Genomic DNA, 22,182 nt, shown 5'->3' on the forward strand with positions numbered 1-22,182 from the left:
ACAGTTCTAATTAGGATGACTCAGGTATCTTCATGCTCAATGCTTACTTCTTGCCTTACCTAAATGTGCCTAATTCTGGACCATTACTGCTACTTTTATGACTCCTAACTATAGAAAACATTCTCCCTTCCCTCCTACTTAAACTTCAACTCTGGAGTGCAGCTTAAAGATAACCGACCTTAATTTCTTTTTTTTTTTAACTCCATACATTCCTGATCTCTCTCCATTAGCTCTTCTTCATGTTCCCCATCTGCATGTCTGCATCCTTTTAACTGATCTTTTAGAAATTTCTTTCCACAGGTGATTTTGTAACACATTCTAAAACATAGTCATTAGGACAAAAGTATTAACCTTCCATTACTCAGGGCTAAGAGTTCACACATAGAGAGCACACAGGAGCCCACTAAAGTTTCTTCTTTTCCTCCAACTCCTGGTCCCAGATAAGATAAGTCTCAGGTGGGAAACAATGTGTTATACAGCTAAGGCAAAAAGTCGTTTGTATCATAAAAGAGTATTGCTTATCCAGGCTTACAGCATCCTTAGAGTTCAAAGTTATCAGCCAGGCAGTTGGTATGCTATCCTGTAGTGGCTATTTGCACAGCACAGTACCTGTCCTGGGCATAAAAGAAGAGCCCATTTCCTAGCAATGTCCCTCCTGAGGACCATGAACAACTAGGCTTTGCTGAAGTCTGGAAATGGGAGAGAGAAAACAAGTTTAACCTCCAGGTCTTATGCAGAAAAGGAGGGCAGAACTGAAGCTAAGCACTAATTATGAGCCATTTAGAAGATACAATTCTCCCCTTAAACCGAGAATGGACACTATATTAAGAAAAGAGTCTCGGGAGGAATGTGTGACTCATCTACCCCAGGCAACAAGACTATTGGAGAAATGATTTTTCAAATCAATCGCTTCAAAATGAAGTAGAGAAGATGATGCTAATTTTCAAATTAAAATAATAACAATTTTCCTCCATTTATGGGTTTTGTTTGAAAATAATGCTAAAATTATCACAAAAAGAAGGGGGGAAAGTGGAAGCAGTGACCTATTTTATCTTCTAAGGCTTCAGAATCACTGGGGATGGTGACTGCAGCCATGAAATTAAAAGATGCTTGCTCCCTCAAAGGAAAGCTATGACAAACCTAGACAGAACATTAAATAGCAGAGATGCCACTTTGCCAACAAAGGTCTGCATGGGCTACAGTTTTTCCATAGTCATGTATGGATGTAAAAGTTGAACCATAAAGAAGGCTGAGTGCTGTGGAATTGATGCTTTTGAATTGTGTTGTTTGAGAAGACTCTTGAGAGGCCCTTGGATTGCAAGGAGATCAAACCAGTCAATCCTAGAGCAAATCAACTCTGAATATTCATTGGAAGAACAGAGGCTGAAGCTTACCTGATGCAATACTTTGCCTACCTGATGCAAAGAACAAACTCATTGTAAAAGACCTTGGTGCTGGCAAAGATTGAAGGCCAAAGAAGGGGACTGAAGAGGATGAGATGGTTGGATAGCATCACTGACTCAATGGACATGAATTTGAGCAAACTCCAGGAGATAGAGAAGGACAAGGGAGGCTGCCTTGCTGCAGTCCATGGGGTCACAAGGAGTCAGACATGACTTAGCAACTGAACAACAAAATGCTAAAATTATTGTTCACAGATTTGACCAAATGTTAACAAATACATTCATGAATATTATTATTAATCTCAAGCTACTATTTCCCTTTAAGCATTTGAAAAACTCATTTTCCATTAGATATATATTTAATTGAAGGTGAAGCTCCAATATTCTGGCTACCTGATGTGAAATATGAACTCACTGGGAAAAACCCAGAAGCTGGGAAAGATTGAAGGCAGGAGGAGAAGGGAATGACAAAGGACAAGATGGTTGGATACCATGGACATGAGTTTGATCAAGCTCCAGGAATTGGTGATGTACAGGGAAGCCTGGCATGCTGCAGTCCATGGAATCACAAAAAGTTGGACACAACTGAGCAACTGAACTGACTGATATATTTAAATTCTCTGCTCCTACTACTTCGTCCTGGACTGTTACCCCTACTTGAATAGTTTGCCAATTTCTATTTTATTTTATTTTATTTATTTTAAAAATTCAGCTCAGGAAACACAGCTAAGATCTTTCCTTCAAGAGTTAATCAGTCCCTTCATTTTACTACTTCTGTATCTTTGCATATCTAATATCACACTTATCACAAATGTGTTATATTTACATGAATCAGTTTCCCCAGCTAAACTGTAATGCTTTAATATGTTTATGGCTGTATATCTTATAGCAGCAGAGGCCCTGGTGTACAGTAATTTATTCAATAGATGTTAATTGAAAAATGGATATGTGAAATGGACATATGGCTGAAAGGATGAAAGGGAGGATATGTTACTCTCTACAATATCATATGATCTCTTTAATAATGAAAAGAAGATGGTAAACATAAATCTGTAAGTCATGAGAGTGACTGGTTGGAAGAGGTCGGATATCAGGGAAAATAGCAGGAAATGTGTATGAATAAGCATGATAAATTGATCAATTAAAACTGTAATCCTTACCATATCAAGGAATGGAACAGAGTTTCAGAAAGAAAATATCACCCCCAAAATATGTCTCCAGTTATTAGAACAAATAGTATAATATTATGTCCCAATAAGGGAAATTATTCTATCGGATTTTGTTTCATAAAAAAAAAAACTGGTCTTCATACTTATGTGAGTATTCATGTCAATATTCATATGTTCATTCTCTAAGAATTAAATCCAGTAACATAAAAGAATATAAAGGCAGTTCTGATTAAGTCTTAGAGATTACAGAGCATAGATATATATGCATATTCATAATCCATAGCACAGCAAAATTTTATTTTCTTTGTTCTCACTTTTCTCAGTCACAATATTCATCACGTGTGTGTTCCAAAGTACCCTGTACCATGGCAATCATCCCAAACATTTCCTCAACTTAGTCCATAAAGTAATCCCAATTCCAGACTCTTCAGTCATCTCTCCATTACCTGATCACCTCCCACAACTCCATCAATTTTCATTTTGTGACTGTTACTCTGATTCAGCAAAAGAAATGAAATACCCTACCCGAAGCAGTAGCAGGAATCATAGACTGGCATGAGTTTGAGGGTGGGGAGAGGTTACGAGCACTTGTAAGAGTATGTATTTCAACCCACCCTCAAATATTTGTTAAGTGAATGTCTATGACAAATAATGAGCTATTGGAAAAAAGCTTTACTCTTTCAGAGTGCAGAATGTGAGGTCAGATGGACTTGGAACTGTAAATGACTTTTCCACTTAATGAGACCTCATTTCCCCTAACAAAACAATACTGGTCCTTCCATCATAGAAATAGTGTGTATATTAAATGGGATTTTTTTAGATAACACTCAATTCCAGGGTCTGACAAACATATACATTCAGCAAATATTATCCATTCCATCATTGCAATTTTTACTAGGCAGTTTTCAATGAAAGTGAGGTTTTCCTAAAATTTAAATAATGACCTATCAAAATCCTTTTTTCTCCCCAGATGTGAGTAGGATTGTGGTCCATATTTCCTCTGACAATATTCTTTCCTGGTGGTTTATTAAGGAAAAGGCTCTTATTCTGTGGTCTTTCTGTGAAAAACATGTTAATCAGGAGAAGCCATCTCACCAAACTCAGGGACATGTGTCAATCAGATTTCAACTTTGAGGCACTGATTTTTAATGGAGTATCAGCCATCCAATTCCAATTGCATTGGTGGGGTCTTGCATGCATTTCTGGTTTATGAGCTCATTTCTTAACAAATATGATATGCTTCTTAATGAAACAAGATACTTTGCTTTACTTTCTAATGGTCTATTTGAGTTATAAAAGTGAACCCAAAGTAAATACCAGACGGAAGCATGAGGAATTGTCCTATTAACACAAAACGTGTCATGTGAAGCTGTTTTCATTATAAATTAGCCTTTATGTTATTCCAAAGCTGCAGAGTCCTCAATAAACCCTCTCTGCCTCTAGTTCTCAAGGACAAGAGTGGGTCACTGGCTGGGAATGCCTTGACACCGTTCCCTGCTTTTCTCAGCCTGGCCTCTGATTAAGTGCCTGCTGCCGAATATTATGAGGTCATCCAGTGCTGAAAAAACGAACCGGGAAAACATATTCAGCACTCTATTTATGAGAGTGGGTATGTGTACATTCATATATGTACACACACTCCAAATAATTTTAAATTAAAGCATTTTTAAAATACTTAATGGAGGTTAAGCAGCATTTTTAACCTCTGTTCGAGTTATTGAATGGCATATTAAAACCAATGTGGCTCTAATGTACCTTCTAATGTGCACTGCTGCTTTAACAAATTGCCTATAAATTTTCGTTGAATTAAGCCTATTCCTTGTACATTCCTAGTAAGGTTAGGTTAATAATACATGAGGTTCCATTATATGCACCTTCCTTAATAATGTTTTTTAAGAAAGTAGGACAAGAGTCTATGAGTACTGGTCTAGGATGGTCAATAACACTTACAATCACAGATGGAAAAAGCGGGCTGGATTCTTGGGCTACTGGTTCAGCCCTCTACGCCACACTGCTCCCTCCACGACCTGAGGCTCATGCACACACATCAGCGCAGGTGTCTCCCCCATATAATATGATCTAGATTTCTCGATGTAAAGTAGAGAGAAAGTTTTCTGATTGCAGAAGTGCATTTTAATGTGCCCACTGCAGGGCTGACAACTGTGAGGCATCTGTTTATAATGAAGATACTTAAGGCTCTGGGTTTCTATTTTCAATGTAAATTTCACAGGAAGAGATGATAAAACCCAGAAAGCAAAATTCAGAGTAGTTTCTAAAGCTAGAAGAATATAAAACAGGGAAAAAAAAAAAAAAAAAAAAGAGGTCCACAAACACAGTTTGACTTTTCCATAGGCTAGACGTAAGTGTACAAACTATCTTGCATTGTCCAAAAAATGCATTAACTCCTTAAGCTACCATTTTCTTTCCTCCCTTGCAAGGTAGAAAGCCATACTCTCACTATGTGTAGCTAAAGAAGCACTCCCTGGTTTGCAATAATCTCATGCTAATAAGAGCAGAGCATTGAGGTAGTTTTTCAATGAAGTTACTCACTAGTTCAGGAACTATATATGGACCCCCCCCCCCCCGACTATGGAGGTGTGTTCCAAGGCCGGGTATAGACCACTGAACAATCTGGGGAAAGCAGTGAGATTTGTAGGCTGGAGAGGAATAAACTGTCTTCTGGAAATGAGTTCATGGGCATCACAAATCATAGGGGCCATTAGAGTCCATCAGCTCTGCTGTTGCCTTACAGTCATGGAAAGCCAGTGCATGGTGGGGTGATGCGATCTGACTAAAGCTTGAACAGCATCACTTTGGCTGTATGTTGGGGAGTGACTGGAGAAGGATAAAGAGGAGAAACAGGGACTTCAGGCAGCTACTAGGATAGTCCAGGAGGAAAATGACCATGGCGTGGACCCAGATGGATAATTGAGTGTGGTGAGAAGTGGTAAAATACTGGATATATACAAAGAAGAAACCAACAAGACTGATTTTGAGAAAAGAGATAAGAATGTGAGAAAGACCACCAAGGATGGCTATAAGGATTTGATTTGAAAAGATAACAACCCAGAACATACTGTGGTAACATTTTCAGTTAAGCATGGTTGATTGAACCGTTTTCCTTCTGAAGTCCAAAAAGTTTAATAAAAAAGAACAGAAGAGGAAATGGCAGTCAAGGACAGATATCTACAAGTAAAAGCCAAGCACCTAAGGTAGACAGGCCAATAATAAGCTCATTGAGGCAAGTTTGTATAACTCTGGGTGTATTTTGGGGGGCTCCAAAATCACTGCAGATGGTGACTACAGCCATGAAATTAAAAGACACTTACTCCTTGGAAGAAAAGTTATGACCAACCTAGATGGCATATTCAAAAGCAGAGACATTACTTTGCTGACTAAGGTCCATCTAGTCAAGGCTATGGTTTTTCCAGTGGTCATGTATGGATGCGAAAGTTGGACTGTGAGAGTCCCTTGGACTGCAAGGAGATCCAACCAGTCCATTCTGAAGGAGATCAGCCCTGGGATTTCTTTGGAAGGAATGATGCTAAAGCTGAAACTCCAGTACTTTGGCCACCTCATGCGAAGAGTTGACTCATTGGAAAAGACTCTGATGCTGGGAGGGATTAAGGGCAGGAGGAGAAGGGGACGACTGAGGATGAGATGGCTGGATGGCATCACTGACTCAATGGACCCGAGTCTGAGTGAACTCCAGGAGTTGGTGATGGACAGGGAGGCCTGGAGTGCTGCGATTCATGGGGTTGCAAACAGTCGGACACGACTGAGCTACTGAACTGAACTGGGGGGTGGGGAGTGGGGGGAAGTGAAATTGAAGGCTTCAGAGAGTTCTGAAGGCAGGTGTGACTTTCCCCAAACCAAAGGTTCTCCCTATAATGTTTCGAGGGAAGACACTGAGTTTTCTCTTTAGAGGTTAAACCAGAGAGGGTTTGTATTCAACAGGTACAGGGATGAAGTGCTACACTGAACATGGGGATGATATGAACTGGTGTCTGTGATGGTTAATTTTATGGTCCACTTGGAGAGATTTGATGTCCAGTTGCTCAGTCAAACACTGGTCTAGATGTTTCTATGAAGGTGTTTTATAGATTTTCCCAGACGTGAGAACATTAATCTACAGAAAAAAGGCCCCAATGAACTCCCAGAAAAATTATTTAACAAAAAGCATCTCATCATGAAATTTTCTGAAATGAAGGATATAGAAATAGTAAAACTTCTGGAACGTTAAAAAAAGAAGAAAAACAAGAAAGAAGCAAGAATCAGGTTGGTACTGCTAGAAGATAATGGCGAAATAAATTTGTTGAGTGAAAATGATTCCATATAATGCTAAATTTTCAAATAGCTCCAAGTATAAAAAGTAGAGATAGAGATAGAGATAGAATAGAGATAATTTCAGATGTCCAAAATTCTTTAAAAAAATAAACAAACCACTTTCCTCCCTGTACTCTTACTTAGAAGCTACTGAAGCATTTATTCTACCAAATACACAAATAAACCAAGAAAAAAAAAAAAGAAAACATAGGCTTCAGGACACCAGGTATCCAATATAGGAGACACGTGAAGGAAATCTTCAGCAAGCTGCAAAACTACTAGTATAGAGCTGTGCAACAGGATTACAGGTAGATAGGCTGAAATCAAAACAATAGGTCAGGAGTTCAGATCCTCCCATGGAAAGATATATTCAGTGGGGAAAAAATACACAAACACATATACACACACGTACATCTTCTATTGGTTCTGTTTCTCCAGAGAACCCTACATAATACAGATGCTCTTGGTAAAACTCCTGACTATTTCTCGTTTCAATTAAACAAACCACTTACTGAGCACATGCAATATACAATATATTAATATTATGGCTTCCCTGGTGGCTCAGATGGTAAAGAATCCACCTGCAGTGCAGAAGACCTGGGTTTGATCCCGGGGTTGGGAAGATCCCCTGGTGGAGGGTATGGCAGCCCACTCCAGTACTCTTGCCTGGTGGGCTACAGTCCATGGGGTCACAAAGAGTCGGACACGACTGAGTAACTAAGAACACAGGATGATATTATGGCTATGTAAGTTGAATAATATAACCTTTACTCTCAAGATGTTGAACTCAAACAAGGGAAATAAGACAACTGTACAAGTAAATAACATACAAGGTTACTTTAAATATGATAATGATTTTCATTAATAGTAATGATCCTCATCCAGTATCCTCCTTAAAAGAGAGAACAGCTTGCCATATACCTTTGCAGAAGAGTGTTGTGACATCTCTACTTAGGCAAATAGTTACTAAGAAACTATTCTCCTAAAAAACAACACTATACCAGATAAATCCCCAAAAGAAAGTGGTCAGGAGACCAAGAGGATTGAGCATGATTTCTAATCATTCAATTTAATTTTTATCAACATTTACATACAGCTTTTAAAATTAAATAGAATTTAAAGATTCCCAATGTAAAGTGGCATCTTGCTTCTTCATCCTTCTCCCAGAAATTTCCCTGCCTATAGTAACCACCTTCAACTCCTATAGTTTCTTCTGACTTTCATTTCTCTGTTTCTGAGTAACATACATATACTGTTACATCTCAACTTCTAACATTTATACTACTGTCTTTCCACTTTAGAAAATGAATATTTAGCTCTTTATACCTCCTCAATAATCCCATTAGTTGCTTAAATCAGTATTCACAGATTATTTTATTATGACTGTATAAATCTATTTCACAGTTATACCCTAAAATATGATTGATTATATTTCTTTTCTTGAAAAATCTGCCTATGCTTAATTTTCTAGGAATCTCTTAGACATGTCTAGGCCCTAAAACTCTCCAATAGAACCTTATCCAAGGAATCTATCAGTTTCTTTTTTCCACTGAATGTATTAGTCCACAAGAGGATCTGAAGCCCTGACCCTCCTGTTGTGATTTGAGTCCATTGATCTCTAGTTCTATTGCATCGCTATATTCTAGGTCAGAATGAAACACTAAATAAACTTTAACAATGGACAACAAGTCAAAAGCATGTTACATTTGCTCTATTAACTTTTGCTGGCTTACTTACAAAGAAGGATATATAAATCATGGTTATTTGTGCAGAAATGGATTACATTATTTCCAGAACTGAAGTGTTAACAAATATCTTTTTAAAAAGTCTTAGAATATGAAAAAATGATTGCACATTTGGAAGGGTAAATCTGAAGCTGAAAGTCATAATATGCTGCAGCTGTCAGGTAGGTTATCTGCTCAACTCTCAATTATCTTTCTGTTTCCTGGGATACTTACCACCTTGCTCCTACCTGAAGGAGTGATTCCTAGAAGCCAGGCTTATTTTAGGTGATCCTGACACTGGTCACAGTGAACTGCCACAGACATGGCCACCCTAACAAAACTCAGTCAATTAGAATCAATGAGAGTCAATTAGGATCTCCTTCCTGAAACTGTAACTAAGAAGCAGCTAATATCTCTCTGTATAGCTGGAATTAGAACTGTAAGCAAACTTGGGGGACAGCAGTGACCATACAATCACACAGAGAGGATAAGAGAAGCAAAAGGTGCCCATCTGCAGACAGAGACAGAGGGTGGGAATAAATGAATGAATGGGAGCTTTCTAGTCTCTAAGTCCTGACTGCATTTGCTCCATGTCAGGTTTTATGGAACATTCAGTGATAATAAAGCCTCCACTTATGTTGAAGCTAGTTTGAATTTTTTTCTGATATTTTATCTTAAAGGAAATTAACTATTTCTCAATTCTTTTCTGTCTCTTTGGGTTTACTCGTCACACTGACCAATGTCAAGGGAGAGGTTTTGTCCAATTCTCCTGAGCTGAATTCCTTATGCAAAATAAGACTTTAGTCTTATCCTCTCTGGCAGGCAAATCACCCTTTTAAATTTGTATCACCTTCATTTTCACAGGTTCAGATAACTCAGAGTTAATTTTGCTAGACAGGACAATGATTAGTACAGCGTTAAACAACTGATAAATATTTACACTTATCATAACATCATGATGAATGTACCCTAAAGAAAGTACATTGCTTTAATTGAATCATTAAATCATATAAAGGCAAGGAGAAAGCCATGGATAGGGTCCATTTTTCTTCCAATTGGGAAATCTGGAAAGATGGACACAGTAGGACTAAATAGTAGCCTATTTTATTAATTTAATGGCTTTAAAAAATAATTCTAGAGAGTATTGAGTAGAGTTCCCTGTTCTATAAGATAGGTCCTCATTAGTTATCTATTTTATATATAGGAGTGTGCATATGCCAATCCTGATCTCCCAATTTATCCTCCCCCTTACTCCCTGGGTAACCATAGGTTTGTTGTCTACATCTGCGAGAAAAGAACCTAAAAAAGAATGGATATATACATTTAACTGATTCACTTTGCTGTACAGGAGAAACTAACACCACACTCTAAATCAACTTTTTTTGTTGTTTAATCACTAAATCGTGTCAGACTCTTTTGCAACCTCATAGACTATACCCTGCCAGGCTCCTTCCATGGGATTTCCCTGGCAAGAATACTAGAGTGGGTTGCACTTCTTTCTCCAAGGTATCTTCCTGATCCAGTGATCAAACCCATGTCTCCTATATTGGCAGGCAGGTTCTTTACCACTGAGCCACCAGAAAAGCCCCCAAAATTTAAATAATAATAATAATAATGTAAATGAAAGTGAAAGCGAAAGTCACTCAGTCATGTCTGACTCTTTGCGACCTTGTGGACTATCAAGTCCATGGACTTCTCCAGGCAAGAATACTGGAGTGGGTAGCCATTCCCATCTCCAGGGGATCTTCCCAATCCAGGGATCGAACCCAGGTCTCCCACACTGTAGGCGGATTCTTTACCAGTGAGTCACCAGGGAAAATGTAAATAAAGCCTTAAAAAAAATTTAAGTAATTTTAGATGTTTCTATATGATGCCAGGACATATAGCTCAATCAATAAAAACACTTAGCATTTATTGAGAAAGTTCATCATCTGAATATCTAGCATTGTGCAGATAATCAACTCAAGTTTCCTTTGTCTGGAATATAAAATATATTCTTGCTTTTCTTAGCTTTTATTTGGTTGCTAAAAGGGAATTTAATTCAAGTTGAGAAATGAAATGTCTCAATTATTAAGTGTCTGAATGTTTCATTTATCTAAATGGTCACTTCAATATAGAAACACAAATATGCCACATAATCTTTAATAGACCAAATAGTTATATCTCTATTAGATAACAATATAAATGCAACAGTGGTATTGGAGATTACTTTTTCAAAGTCCTAACCGAGAAGCAAAGAGGAATCACCTGATGCAGAATAAAAAGTAAGTTGTCTTGTACTGAAAATGTAACACATTTCTCTTACCTGGTTGACATTGATTACACCTTCTTCCTTGACGATTAGGCAAACATGGGCACTGGCCACTGAGTGGGTCACAAATGTTCCCAGGTAATGTCCCCAGGGGGTCACACTCACACATGTGGCAGCCTTGAAAACTGCCAACGGTCAGATTGTACCTGTGAGGCTCACACTGATTACAGTGAAGACCTGTTACTCCTAATTTGCAGGGACACTGTCCTGTCGATTTGTCACAGAGCAGAGAGCCATTTATGGTCCCAGTCCTATCGCAGTTACAAGGCAGACAGAGGAAAGAATGGTTTTGCAGCTGGTAGAAGTATCCCTCCACACACTCACTGCAGCGTCTTCCCCCAACATTGGGCTTGCAGACGCACTGTCCTGTCCAAGCATCACAGACCGTCCCAGACTGGGACCCTGCCACATCACAGTCACAGGCCTTACAACCGGTGGCATCCAGTCCGTAAAAGTGTTCTCTGCAGGTGTCACACTGAAGTCCTTTGGCTTCCTTTTTGCACTCACACTGCCCAGAAAGAGGATTGCAGAGTCTGTTCACTGAGCCGTGGAGGTTACACTGGCAGGGCTCACATCCATCGTCATTAAAACTTTGGAGAAATTTAAACCCAAAATTGCAGTGATCACATCTGAGACCTAAAGAGAAAAATATGTTTAAAAAGGTAGAGATGTGAAAACAACTCTATTCACGTTTTCAAGATAGTCAAAGTGCAAACAATGCTGTTACAGACATTTAATATAGACACAATAAAACTTTGAGTGTTTTTTTCACAAGTAATACCAAAGAGGGCTGATAGTATAGTCAAAATATGATGGCAATATTTAAGTGGTACCCATATACCACATTAATTTTTGCAATGTGCTTTATAAGATTTTATTTATTACTTAATGCAAAGAAAAATTCTTAAAGCAAATGTTGCTTCTGTTACACATAATGGAACTCTTTTCCTATAACAAACATCAGAACTATTATTTTGAAATTATTTAACTATATTAAAACCATCATTTTTGTTTTATCTTAACAAAGTATGTTCATTTAAAAGTCGAGAGTGAAATACACTTTCAAAGCCATACAGAAGAATTATGCATTACTGCATAAGTTATTTTGTTAGAAATCAGAATCCATTCAAAATGATTAATAAATGTTAACCTGATAACTATTTTGTTGAAACAGTATGCATCTTACTTCTGAATATCACACATTTAAATAACTAATATAAATAAAAGTTATCCAGAGCAATTTTATTTCAATGCTTTTATACACTCCTATATTTTATCATTTTCAATTAGTATAAATTATGCTCTCCTTGGCTCATAAAGCAATCACATTACTTGTCATATTGTGTGATTCAGAACTTACCTCTTTAAACACTAAGTAAATTCTGCTGTTTGTATTACCTGTACTTAAGGAGTACATACATACATACATTTCACAAACTGAGAAAAATGTTTTATCACCTATACTTAAATCTGACAACTTTGTTGAGTTTCAAAAAAGAGTACTACAATGCAAAGGAATAAAAAAATACTCTTGAGTAGTAAATGTTGAGATGCAAAATGCTTTCTTTAGCTAGTTTTCACATATGCATGAATTTAAATAACTGACTATGTGAGGCTGAATCAATTGAAACATTTCAAGCTATAACAACATTAAACAATTAGTGTTAAAATAACAGTCAAAAACAGTCAGGAGACCATATGCAGAAAAGCATTTCCTAAACCAGACGGAAATGCATAATATATAAGTATATATATGGATAAAAATTCAAGAACTCCAATGGAAGGCAAATTCTTTAACAGTGATGAATGACTCACCTAAGGCATATCATTTAATTTCAATAAGGAAAATAAAAAAGGACCACTATTGCTGCAAATTTTAAAAATAACTGTATTGTTAACAAGAATTATGACTCATTTTGAACTATTAAAATTGGTCTACATGGATTCATATCATATCAGTTTCAAAAATATGCGCAGTGCTTATTTGAATATGCCATACATATTCCTGACAGGTAATCTATTCCTAACGATACTCAGGAAGGCCTACAGGGCATCACATTCAGTGTTAACAAGTACAGGCGAGTTAGCACACTTGGCATTTAATTCACATTCTTCTCCCTTTTTATTCTAGATGAATGACCTACTTTAATAAAATTATTGGTGCTAATGTATTTTACTGGTGATAGAATCATTAGTAAGATTTAACAGTTTTGTGAAATCTAACAGTTTGCTTTCTGAAGCACAGACAACATACACTTGTATTTTCTATTGTTTTCTTAATCATAAGAACAAAGTAAAATTGAATAGTTACTTGTAGTCCCATTAGGAAAAGAAACATATTGACATATCCAGTTTACACTTTTATTAAAAAAATAATGCATATGCAGAAGTAACTCTAGAGTTAATAATATCAAACTGATGATTTTATCTTTAAAAATATGTATTTATATTTTCCTGCAGAAAACTACCAAGATTATCCAATAATACAAGTAAATGACAGCAAGTTTGTAATAAATTCCAAGTAATGTGTGATGCTTTTCTTCCTTAAGCTCTGGAAAATATCACAGGAAAGATTTTACTGATACAGAGATGTAACCATTTGATTGTCCCTAAAGATCTCTCTTTAAATTTTGTTTTCACATCTTGAATTTAAAGTATATCTTATATCAAAGAACACAGGATTCTATATAGATTGAACATGAAAAACTTCATTCACTATCTCAGATAGCACTTATACAAAAGCATGCTTCTATTTATGTTACTCTTTTTTTTCCTGAAAAGTTAGTTTTTGTATGCTTGAAATGCATAAGGGCAAGTTATGATAAAGATTCTGATTTAATCTTTTTTTAAACCAGAAAAATCTTGTATAAAGCAGGCCCATATTCTTTTGTATTAAATTAAAATGCTTGTCTAGCTGTATTGTACAAAATGACAAATGTATACTCGTATATAAAAAAGGTAAAGAATTTGCTTTAGTGTTATATCAAAAATGAAAATGTTGTTCCAAATGATATGTTCACATATTTGTATATATGCATGTTTGCAGGCATATGTGTGTTTGTGTGTCTGCCAAGCATGTTTTTATTATCGTAAGGTTCAGGTCAGTGTAAGAAAAACCATGGACGACTTGGTGTCTTGAATGACAATAGAAAGGCAAAGGTCTTTTTTAAACTTCCTATACAAACCAAGACATGCTCAGTTACAATATAAGACTTACTTTATCAGGAAACTTTCCTCTCATAATATTCTCATATATCAAAATTTCAAAGTGCATTATGTATATAGTGCATTTCGGGCACTTGATAAATTTTGTCCTTATGTGGCTGTGGTTCTCCTCAAAAATGTTGGATGTAATAAATTGCTATAATCAAATCTAATTTCTGAAAAATACCTGTGGGAGTAACAAACAAAAAAAGCACGTCTTGTATAAAAAAAAATGATAAATAACACCAAAGGTAGCTGTTTATTATAATCAGCTTGGTGCTGAATTACAAAATTAATATTATGTGGCCCTTTATAACTAACCCTAGCAATATACATGATCTGTGGAATTATGTTGACTTATTTTGCATTTCATAGGAACAGTTCAAAGAAATATAATAGAAAAAAATGGAAAGATTTATCACAAAGGACCCTGTAGCACAGAACATTTTGAAAAAAAAATCCATTTATTTTAGTCTATTAAGAAAACTAGCATGGAAATGATTTGCTTAGAACTCATTAAGTGTAAAACATTTTGAAAAGTGCTAATTCTCTAAAAGAAACATCTATGAAGTAAGCAAATTATATTTTTCTATGACTTATTAGTATGGGACCATGTGAACTATTGCATCTACGGAATAAAGAAACTTCTAAAGGATTGATTAAACTAAGCTTCAAGCTGTAGTTTGAGAGAATTATTAATTTAGTCATTTTCAGACAGTTAATTTCATCCAAATTGTTTTTTTTTTTTCCCAGCCTGCCTTGAGCAAGGAAATTTGCTTTACTCTTCAGCGAAGAAATCAAATAGAGGATTTTATTCCAGATGGTAATAGAGATGTGACTGCAAACTTCTGCATTACATACCAATAACATTTGCTTTGCACTTGCACTGGCCTGAATTTGGGTGACAGGTAATATCTCCATCCACTGTCCCAGAGGTATTACAGTTGCACGGACTGCAGCCATCAGGATCCCACTCCTGGAGGTTGTAGAATCCGTTCTGGCACTGATTGCACTGTCTGCCAGACACATGTCTCTTACAATTACACTGGCCTCCGATCTAGAGAAGATACAACATTTTGTAGAATGATGAACGTATCTATTTTTAGATAATTTGCTCATTAGGTACAAGACAGGGAGGGCAGGGAGGAAAAAACTTTAAATGGGAAACAGACAAGAGGGTAATAAGGTATTTCTCTTCCCAACACAGAAACATGGGAGAGCTTCAGCAGGGTGAATATATAGAACTTAATGAAAATAAACCCACGGAAGTCAGTAGTATATGACTAAAAGGGAAGTGGAATTAAGCCTTCAGCAACATATGAAGAAATCAAAATATAGTCATGGGGAAACTGAAAATAGAAATGGGCCAGTAGCTAAGTTAGTCTTTTACCCATACCTTTTTCATTCCTCTCATTTACTCCTTGATCCAGACTTGTTCTGTGCATGCTGATGCTTCAACTAAGAATCTTTCTATAATATCATCCCACGAAAGTTTTAACAATGTTTAAAATAAAGTTCATAACAGCATCCATTTACGCCTATTGATAATGATCGTAACAATGTTTTTTTGGCACAATTCCATTCAGGAATATTTCAGCATGTTTATGATTCATTTATATTATGATTTAACCATATTGAGTGAATTTAACTGATTTACATCCCAATCCCAAAGAAAGGCAGTGCCAAAGAATGCTCAAACTACCGCACAATTGCACTCATCTCACATACTGGTAAAGTAATGCTCAAAATTCTCCAAGCCAGGCTTCAGCAATACGTGAACCATGAACTTCCAGATGTTCAAGCTGGTTTTAGGAAAGGCAGAGGAACCAGAGATCAAATTACCAACATCCGCTGGATCATCAAAAAAGCAAGAGAGTTCCAGAAAAACATCTGCTTTACTGACTATGCCAAAGCCTTTGACTGTGTGGATCACAATAAACTATGGAAAATTCTGAAAGAGATGGGAATACCAGACCACCTGACCTGCCTCTTGAGAAACCTATATGCAGGTCAGGAAGCAAGAGTTAGAACTGGACATGGAACAACAGACTGGTTCCAAATAGGAAAAGGAGTATGTCAAGGCTGTATACTGTCACCCTGCTTATTTAACTTATATGCAGAGTGAGTGAGTGAAGTCGCTCAGTCGTGTCCGACTCTTTGCGACCCCATGGACTGTAGCCTACCAGGCTCCTCCATCCGTGGGATTCTCCAGGCAACAATACTGGAGTGGGTTGCCATTTCCTTCTCCAGGGGATCTTCCCTATCCAGGGATCGAACCCAGGTCTCCTGCATTGCGGGCAGACTGCAATGCGGCAGAGGCTTTAACCTCTCAGCCACCAGGGAAGCCCTATATGCAGAATACCTCATGAGAAACGCTGGGCTGGAAGAAGCAGAAGCTGGAATCAAGATTGCTGGGAGAAATATCAATAACCTCATGGCAACCCACTCCAGTGTTCTTGCCTGGAGAATCCCAGGGATGGGGGAGCCTGGTGGGCTGCCGTCTCTGGGGTCACACAGACTCGGACACGACTGAAGTGACTTAGCAGTAGCAGCAGCAGATATGCAGATGACACCACCCTTATGGCAGAAAGTGAAGAGGAACTAAAAAGCTTCTTGATGAAAGTGAAAGAGAAGAGTGAAAAAGTTGGCTTCAAGCTCCAGATTCAGAAAACAAAGATCATGGCATCTGGTCCCATCACTTCATGGGAAATAGATGGGGAAACAGTGGAAACAGTGTCAGACTTTATTTTGGGGGGGCTCCAAAATCACTGCAGATGGTGACTACAGCCATGAAATTAAAAGACTCTTACTCCTTGGAAGGAAAGTTATGACCAACCTAGATAGCATATTCAAAAGCAGAGACATTACTTTGACAACAAAGGTCCGTCTAGTCAAGGCTATGGTTTTTCCTGTGGTCATGTATGGATGTGAAAGTCGGACTGTGAAGAAGGCAGAGTGCTGAAGAATTGATGCTTTCGAACTGTGGTGTTGGAGAAGACTCTTGAGAGTCCCTTGGACTAAGAGGAGATCCAACCAGTCCATTCTGAAAGAGATCAGCCCTGGGATTTCTTTGGAAGGAATGAAGCTAAAGCTGAAACTCCAGTACTTGGCCACCTCATGCGAAGAGTTGACTCATTGGAAAAGACTCTGATGCTGGGAGGGATTGGAGGCAGGAGGTGAAGGGGACAACAGAGGATGAGATGGCTGGATGGCATCACCAACTCGATGCGCATGAGTTTGGTTTAGCTCCGGGAGTTGGTGATGGACAGGGAGGCCTGGCATGCTGCAATTCATCGGGTTGCAAAGAGTTGGACACGACTGAGCGACTGAACTGAACTGAACTGAAAAATATTAAAACGTTAATTATTTTAGAGCACTGACAACTAAAACATTATCTGATAAAAGGAATACTTTTCTCTTTGAGCTATTGTTTGAGAATGAAAATACATAGACTATAAAATAAAATACTCATCTTCTATCTGCACTGGTAATGCTATGTTGGTTAAAGAAAGAGCTAAAACCTTTCACAAGGGAATATACACATACAAAATGTGAAATAAGTATGAAGATTTCAATAACAACTTAGGACTTTCATGAGAGATGTGAATACAGACATCAAGTCTCTTATGAAACCACTGGCATGTCTCCTGGTGACTCCCTTCAACTCAGACTGAATCAGCTTGCCACCTTTGCACACAAGGTTACCACACAAGGAGGTAAACTACCTGTGGAAAGACACGGTTTGACTTATTTTTAAAATCTTGGGATATCCAAAAATATCACATGAGATTAGGATTCAGTAACAAAGATACAGAGAAGGGGTTTTATACCAAATAATTTTAAAGGATCTATCACTGCCTAATTTTTCATCTAGGAAATAGAACTCACTGGAATCATTACTTAAGGATAAGATAATTGACACAAACTGTATAACACACTGAAAGAAAAAGGTTTATACATGTACTATATAAAGCTATAGAAAATAATGGAAAACAGTATCAAAGACATGTATAGGTCAAAAAGATATGCAAGGAAAGTAACTTGCCCCCTTGTGTCTGACTGTCTATCCCAACTTCACTTTTACCCAGCCCCATGAAATCCAGATTATTACTCAAAACAGGGCTTTGATTTGATCTACAAAATTATTGTTGTTGTTTAGTTGTTCAGTCACGTCTGAGTTTTTGCAACCACATGGACTGCAGCACACCAGGCTACCCTGTTCTTCACTATCTCCCAGAGCTATTTATCAAGTCAGTGATACCATCTAACTATCTCATCCTCTGCTGTGCCCCTCTTCTCCTGCCTTATATCTTTCCCAGCATCAGGGTCTTTTCCAGTCAGTCAGCTCTTCACATCAGGTGGCCAAAGTATTGGAGCTTTAGCTGCAGCGTCAGTCCTTCCAATGAATATTCAGGGTTGATTTCCTTTAGGATTGACTAGTTTGATCTCCTTGCTGTCCAAGGAACACTCAAGAGGCTTATTCAACACCATAGTTCAAAAGCATCATTCTTCAGCGCTCAGCTTTCTTTATGGTCTAACTCTCACATCCATACATGGCTACTGGGAAAACCATAGCTTTGACTATATGGATCTTTGTCAGCAAAGTAAGGTCTCTGCTTTTAAATACAGTGTCTAGGTCTGTCACAGATTTTCTTCTAAGGAGCTAGCGTCTTTTAATCTCGTGGCTGCAGTCACCATACGCAGTGATTTTGCAGCCCAAGAAAACAAAAGTGTTTCCATTGGTTCCCGATCTATTTGCCATGAAGTAATGGGACCAGATGCCATGACCTTCATTTATTGAAAGTTGATGTTTAAGCCAGATTTTTCTTTCTCCTCTTTCACCTTCATCAAGAGGCTCTTTAGTTCCTCTTCACTTTTTGCCATAAGGGTGGTATCATCTGCATATCTGAGGTTGTTGATATCTCTTCCAGCAATCTTGATTCCAACTTGTGCTTTATCCAGCCTGGCATTTCCCATGATGTACTCTGTATATAAATTAAATAAGCAGGGTAACGATACACAGCTTTGACGTACTCCTTTCCCAAATTGGAACCAGTCCATTTTCCATGTCCAGTTCTAACTGTTGCTTCTTGACCTGAATACAGGTTTCTCAGGAGGCAGGTAAGGTGGTCTGGGATTCCCATCTCTTGAAAAATTTTCCACAGTTTGTTGTGGTCCACACAGTCAAAGGCTTTAGTGTAGTCCATGAAGCAGAAGTAGATGTTTCTCTGGAATTATCTTGCTTTTTCTATGACCCAATGTTTGTTGGTATTTTGATCTCTGGTTCCTCTACCTTTTCTAAATCTAGCTTGAAAATCTGGAAGTTCTCACTTCACTGAAGTGAGTGCTGAAGACTAGCTTGAAGGATTTTGAGCATGACATTTTTAGCATGTGAAATGAGAGCAATTGTGCAGTGGCTTGAACATTTTTTGGCATTGCCCTTCTTTGGGATTAGAATGAAAACTGACCTTTTCCAGTCCTGTGGCCACTGCCGAGTTTTTCAAACTTGGTGGCATATAGAGTGCAGCACTGTCACAGCATCATCTTTTCGGATTTGAATTACCGCAGCTGGAACTCCATCATCTCCACTAGCTTTGTTCATACTGATGCTTCCTAAGGCCCACTTGATTTCCTGCTCCAGGATGTCTGGCTCTAGGGGAGTGAGCACACCATCATGGTTATCTGGGTCATGAAGATCTTTTTTATATACTTCTGTGTACTCTTGCCACCTCTTCTAAATATCTTCTGCTTCTCTTAGGTCCATACTGTTTCTGTTCTTTACTGTGCCCATCTTTGCATGAAATGCTCCTTTGGTATCTAATTTTCTTGAAGAGACCTCTATCTTTCCCATTCTATTGTTTTCCTTTATCTCTTTGCATTGATCACTGAGGAAGGCTTTCTTACCTCTCCTTGCTAATCTTTGGAACTCTGCATTCAGATGGATACACCTTTCTTTTTCTCCTTTACTTTCACTTCTCTTTTTTTCTCAGCTATGTGTAAGGCCTCCTCAGACAACTATTTTGCCTTTTTGCATTTCTTTTTCTGGGGGATGGTTTTGATCACTGCCCTCCTGTACAATGTCACAAACCTCTGTCCATAGTTCTTCAGGCACTCTATCAGATCTAATCCCTTAAATCTATTTGTCATTTTCACTGTATAGAAATCAAATAAATGATTTGATTTAGGTTATATCTGAATGGCCTAGTGGTTTTCCCTACTTTTTTCAATATATCTGACTTTTGCAATAAGGAGTTCATGATCTGAGCGACCGTCAGCTTCCAGTCTTGTTTTTCCTAACTATATAGAGCTTCTGAATGACCTAAATCAAATCCCTTATGATTAAACAGTGAAAGTGAGAAATAGATTTAAGGGACTAGATCTGATAGATAGAGTGCCTGATGAACTATGGAATGAGGTGCGTGACTCTGTACAGGAGACAGGGATCAAGACCATTCCCATGGAAAAGAAATGCAAAAAAGAAAATGGCTCTCTGGGGAGGGCTTACAAATAGCTGTGAAAAGAAGAGAGGGAAAAAGCAAAGGAGAAAAGGAAAGCATCTGAATGCAGAGTTCCAAAAAATAGCAAGAAGAGATAAGAAAGCCTTCTTCAGCGATCAACTTAAAGAAATAGAGGAAAACAACAGAATGGGAAAGACTAGAGATCTCTTCAAGAAAATTAGAGATACCAAGGGAACATTTCATGCAAAAATGGGCTCGATAAAGGGCAGAAATGGTATGGACCTAACAGAAGTAGAAGATATTAAGAAGAGGTATCAAGAATACATGGAAGAACTGTAGAAAAAAGATCTTCACAACCCAGATAATCATGATGATGTGATCACTAATCTAGAGCCAGACATCTTGGAATGTGAAGTCAAGTGGGCCTTAGAAAGCATCACTACGAACAAAGCTAGTGGAGATGATGGAATTCCAGTTGAGCTGTTTCAAATCCTGAAAGATGATGCTGTGAAAGAGCTGCACTCAATATGCCAGCAAGTTTGGAAAACTCAGCAGTGGCCACAGGATTGGAAAAGGTCAGTTTTCATTCCAATCCCAAAGAAAGGCAGTGCCAAAGAATGCTCAAACTACTGCACAATTGCACTCATCTCACATGCTGGTAAAGTAATGCTCAAAATTCTCCAAGCCAGGCTTCAGCAATACGTGAACTGTGAACTCCCTGATGTTCAAGCTGGTTTTAGAAAAGGCAGAGGAACCAGAGATCAAATTGCCAACATCCTCTGAATCATGGAAAAAGCAAGAGAGTTCCAGAAAAACATCTATTTCTGCTTTATTGACTAGGCCAAAGCCTTTGACTGTGTGGATCACAATAAACTATGGAAAATTCTGAAAGAGATGGGAATACCAGACCACCTGACATGCCTCTTGAGAATCTGTATGCAGGCCAGGAAGCAACAGTTAGAACTGGACATGGAACAACAGACTGGTTCCAAATAGGAAAAGGAGTGCGTCAAGGCTGTTTATTGTCACCCTGCTTATTTAACTTCTATGCAGAGTACATCATGAGAAACGCTGGACTGGAAGAAACACAAGCTGGAATCAAGATTGCCAGGAGAAATATTAATAACCTCAGATATGCAGATGACATCAGCCTTATGGCAGAAAGTGAAGAGGAGCTAAAAAGCCTCTTGATGAAAGTGAAACAGGAGAGAGAAAAAGTTGGCTTCAAGCTCCACATTCAGAAAATGAAGATCATGGCATCTGGTCCCATCACTTCATGGGAAATAGATGGGGAAACAGTGGAAACAGTGGCAGACTTTATTTTTGGGGGCTCCAAAATCACTGCAGATGGTGATTGCAGCCATGAAATTAAAAGACACTTACTCCTTGGAAGAAAAGTTATGACCAACCTAGATAGTATATTCAAAAGCAGAGATATTACTTTGCCAACAAAGGTCCATCTAGTCAAGGCTATGGTTTTTCCAGTGGTAATGTATGGATGTGAGAGTTGGACTGTGAAGAAGGCTGAGCACCGAAGAATTGATGCGTTTGAACTGTGGTGTTGGAGAAGACTCTGGAGAGTCCCTT

The 22,182-nt window shown here is 38.0% G+C and overlaps 1 protein-coding gene across 1 annotated transcript in view; it reads right to left on the reverse strand.

Moving 5' to 3' along the window:
* Positions 1-22,182, reverse strand: part of USH2A (usherin) — a 930,744-nt gene that overhangs the window by 720,183 nt on the left and 188,379 nt on the right. The window contains exons 11-12 of the mRNA XM_052653949.1: positions 14,999-15,194; positions 10,928-11,569 (exon numbers count right to left, since the gene is read on the reverse strand). Of these exons, the coding sequence (XP_052509909.1) occupies positions 10,928-11,569; positions 14,999-15,194 (838 nt within the window). The remainder of the gene's footprint in view (positions 1-10,927; positions 11,570-14,998; positions 15,195-22,182) is intronic.

Source organism: Budorcas taxicolor, chromosome 16 (assembly GCF_023091745.1).
Source record: "Budorcas taxicolor isolate Tak-1 chromosome 16, Takin1.1, whole genome shotgun sequence".
In the NCBI taxonomy this organism is placed as follows: domain Eukaryota; kingdom Metazoa; phylum Chordata; class Mammalia; order Artiodactyla; family Bovidae; genus Budorcas; species Budorcas taxicolor.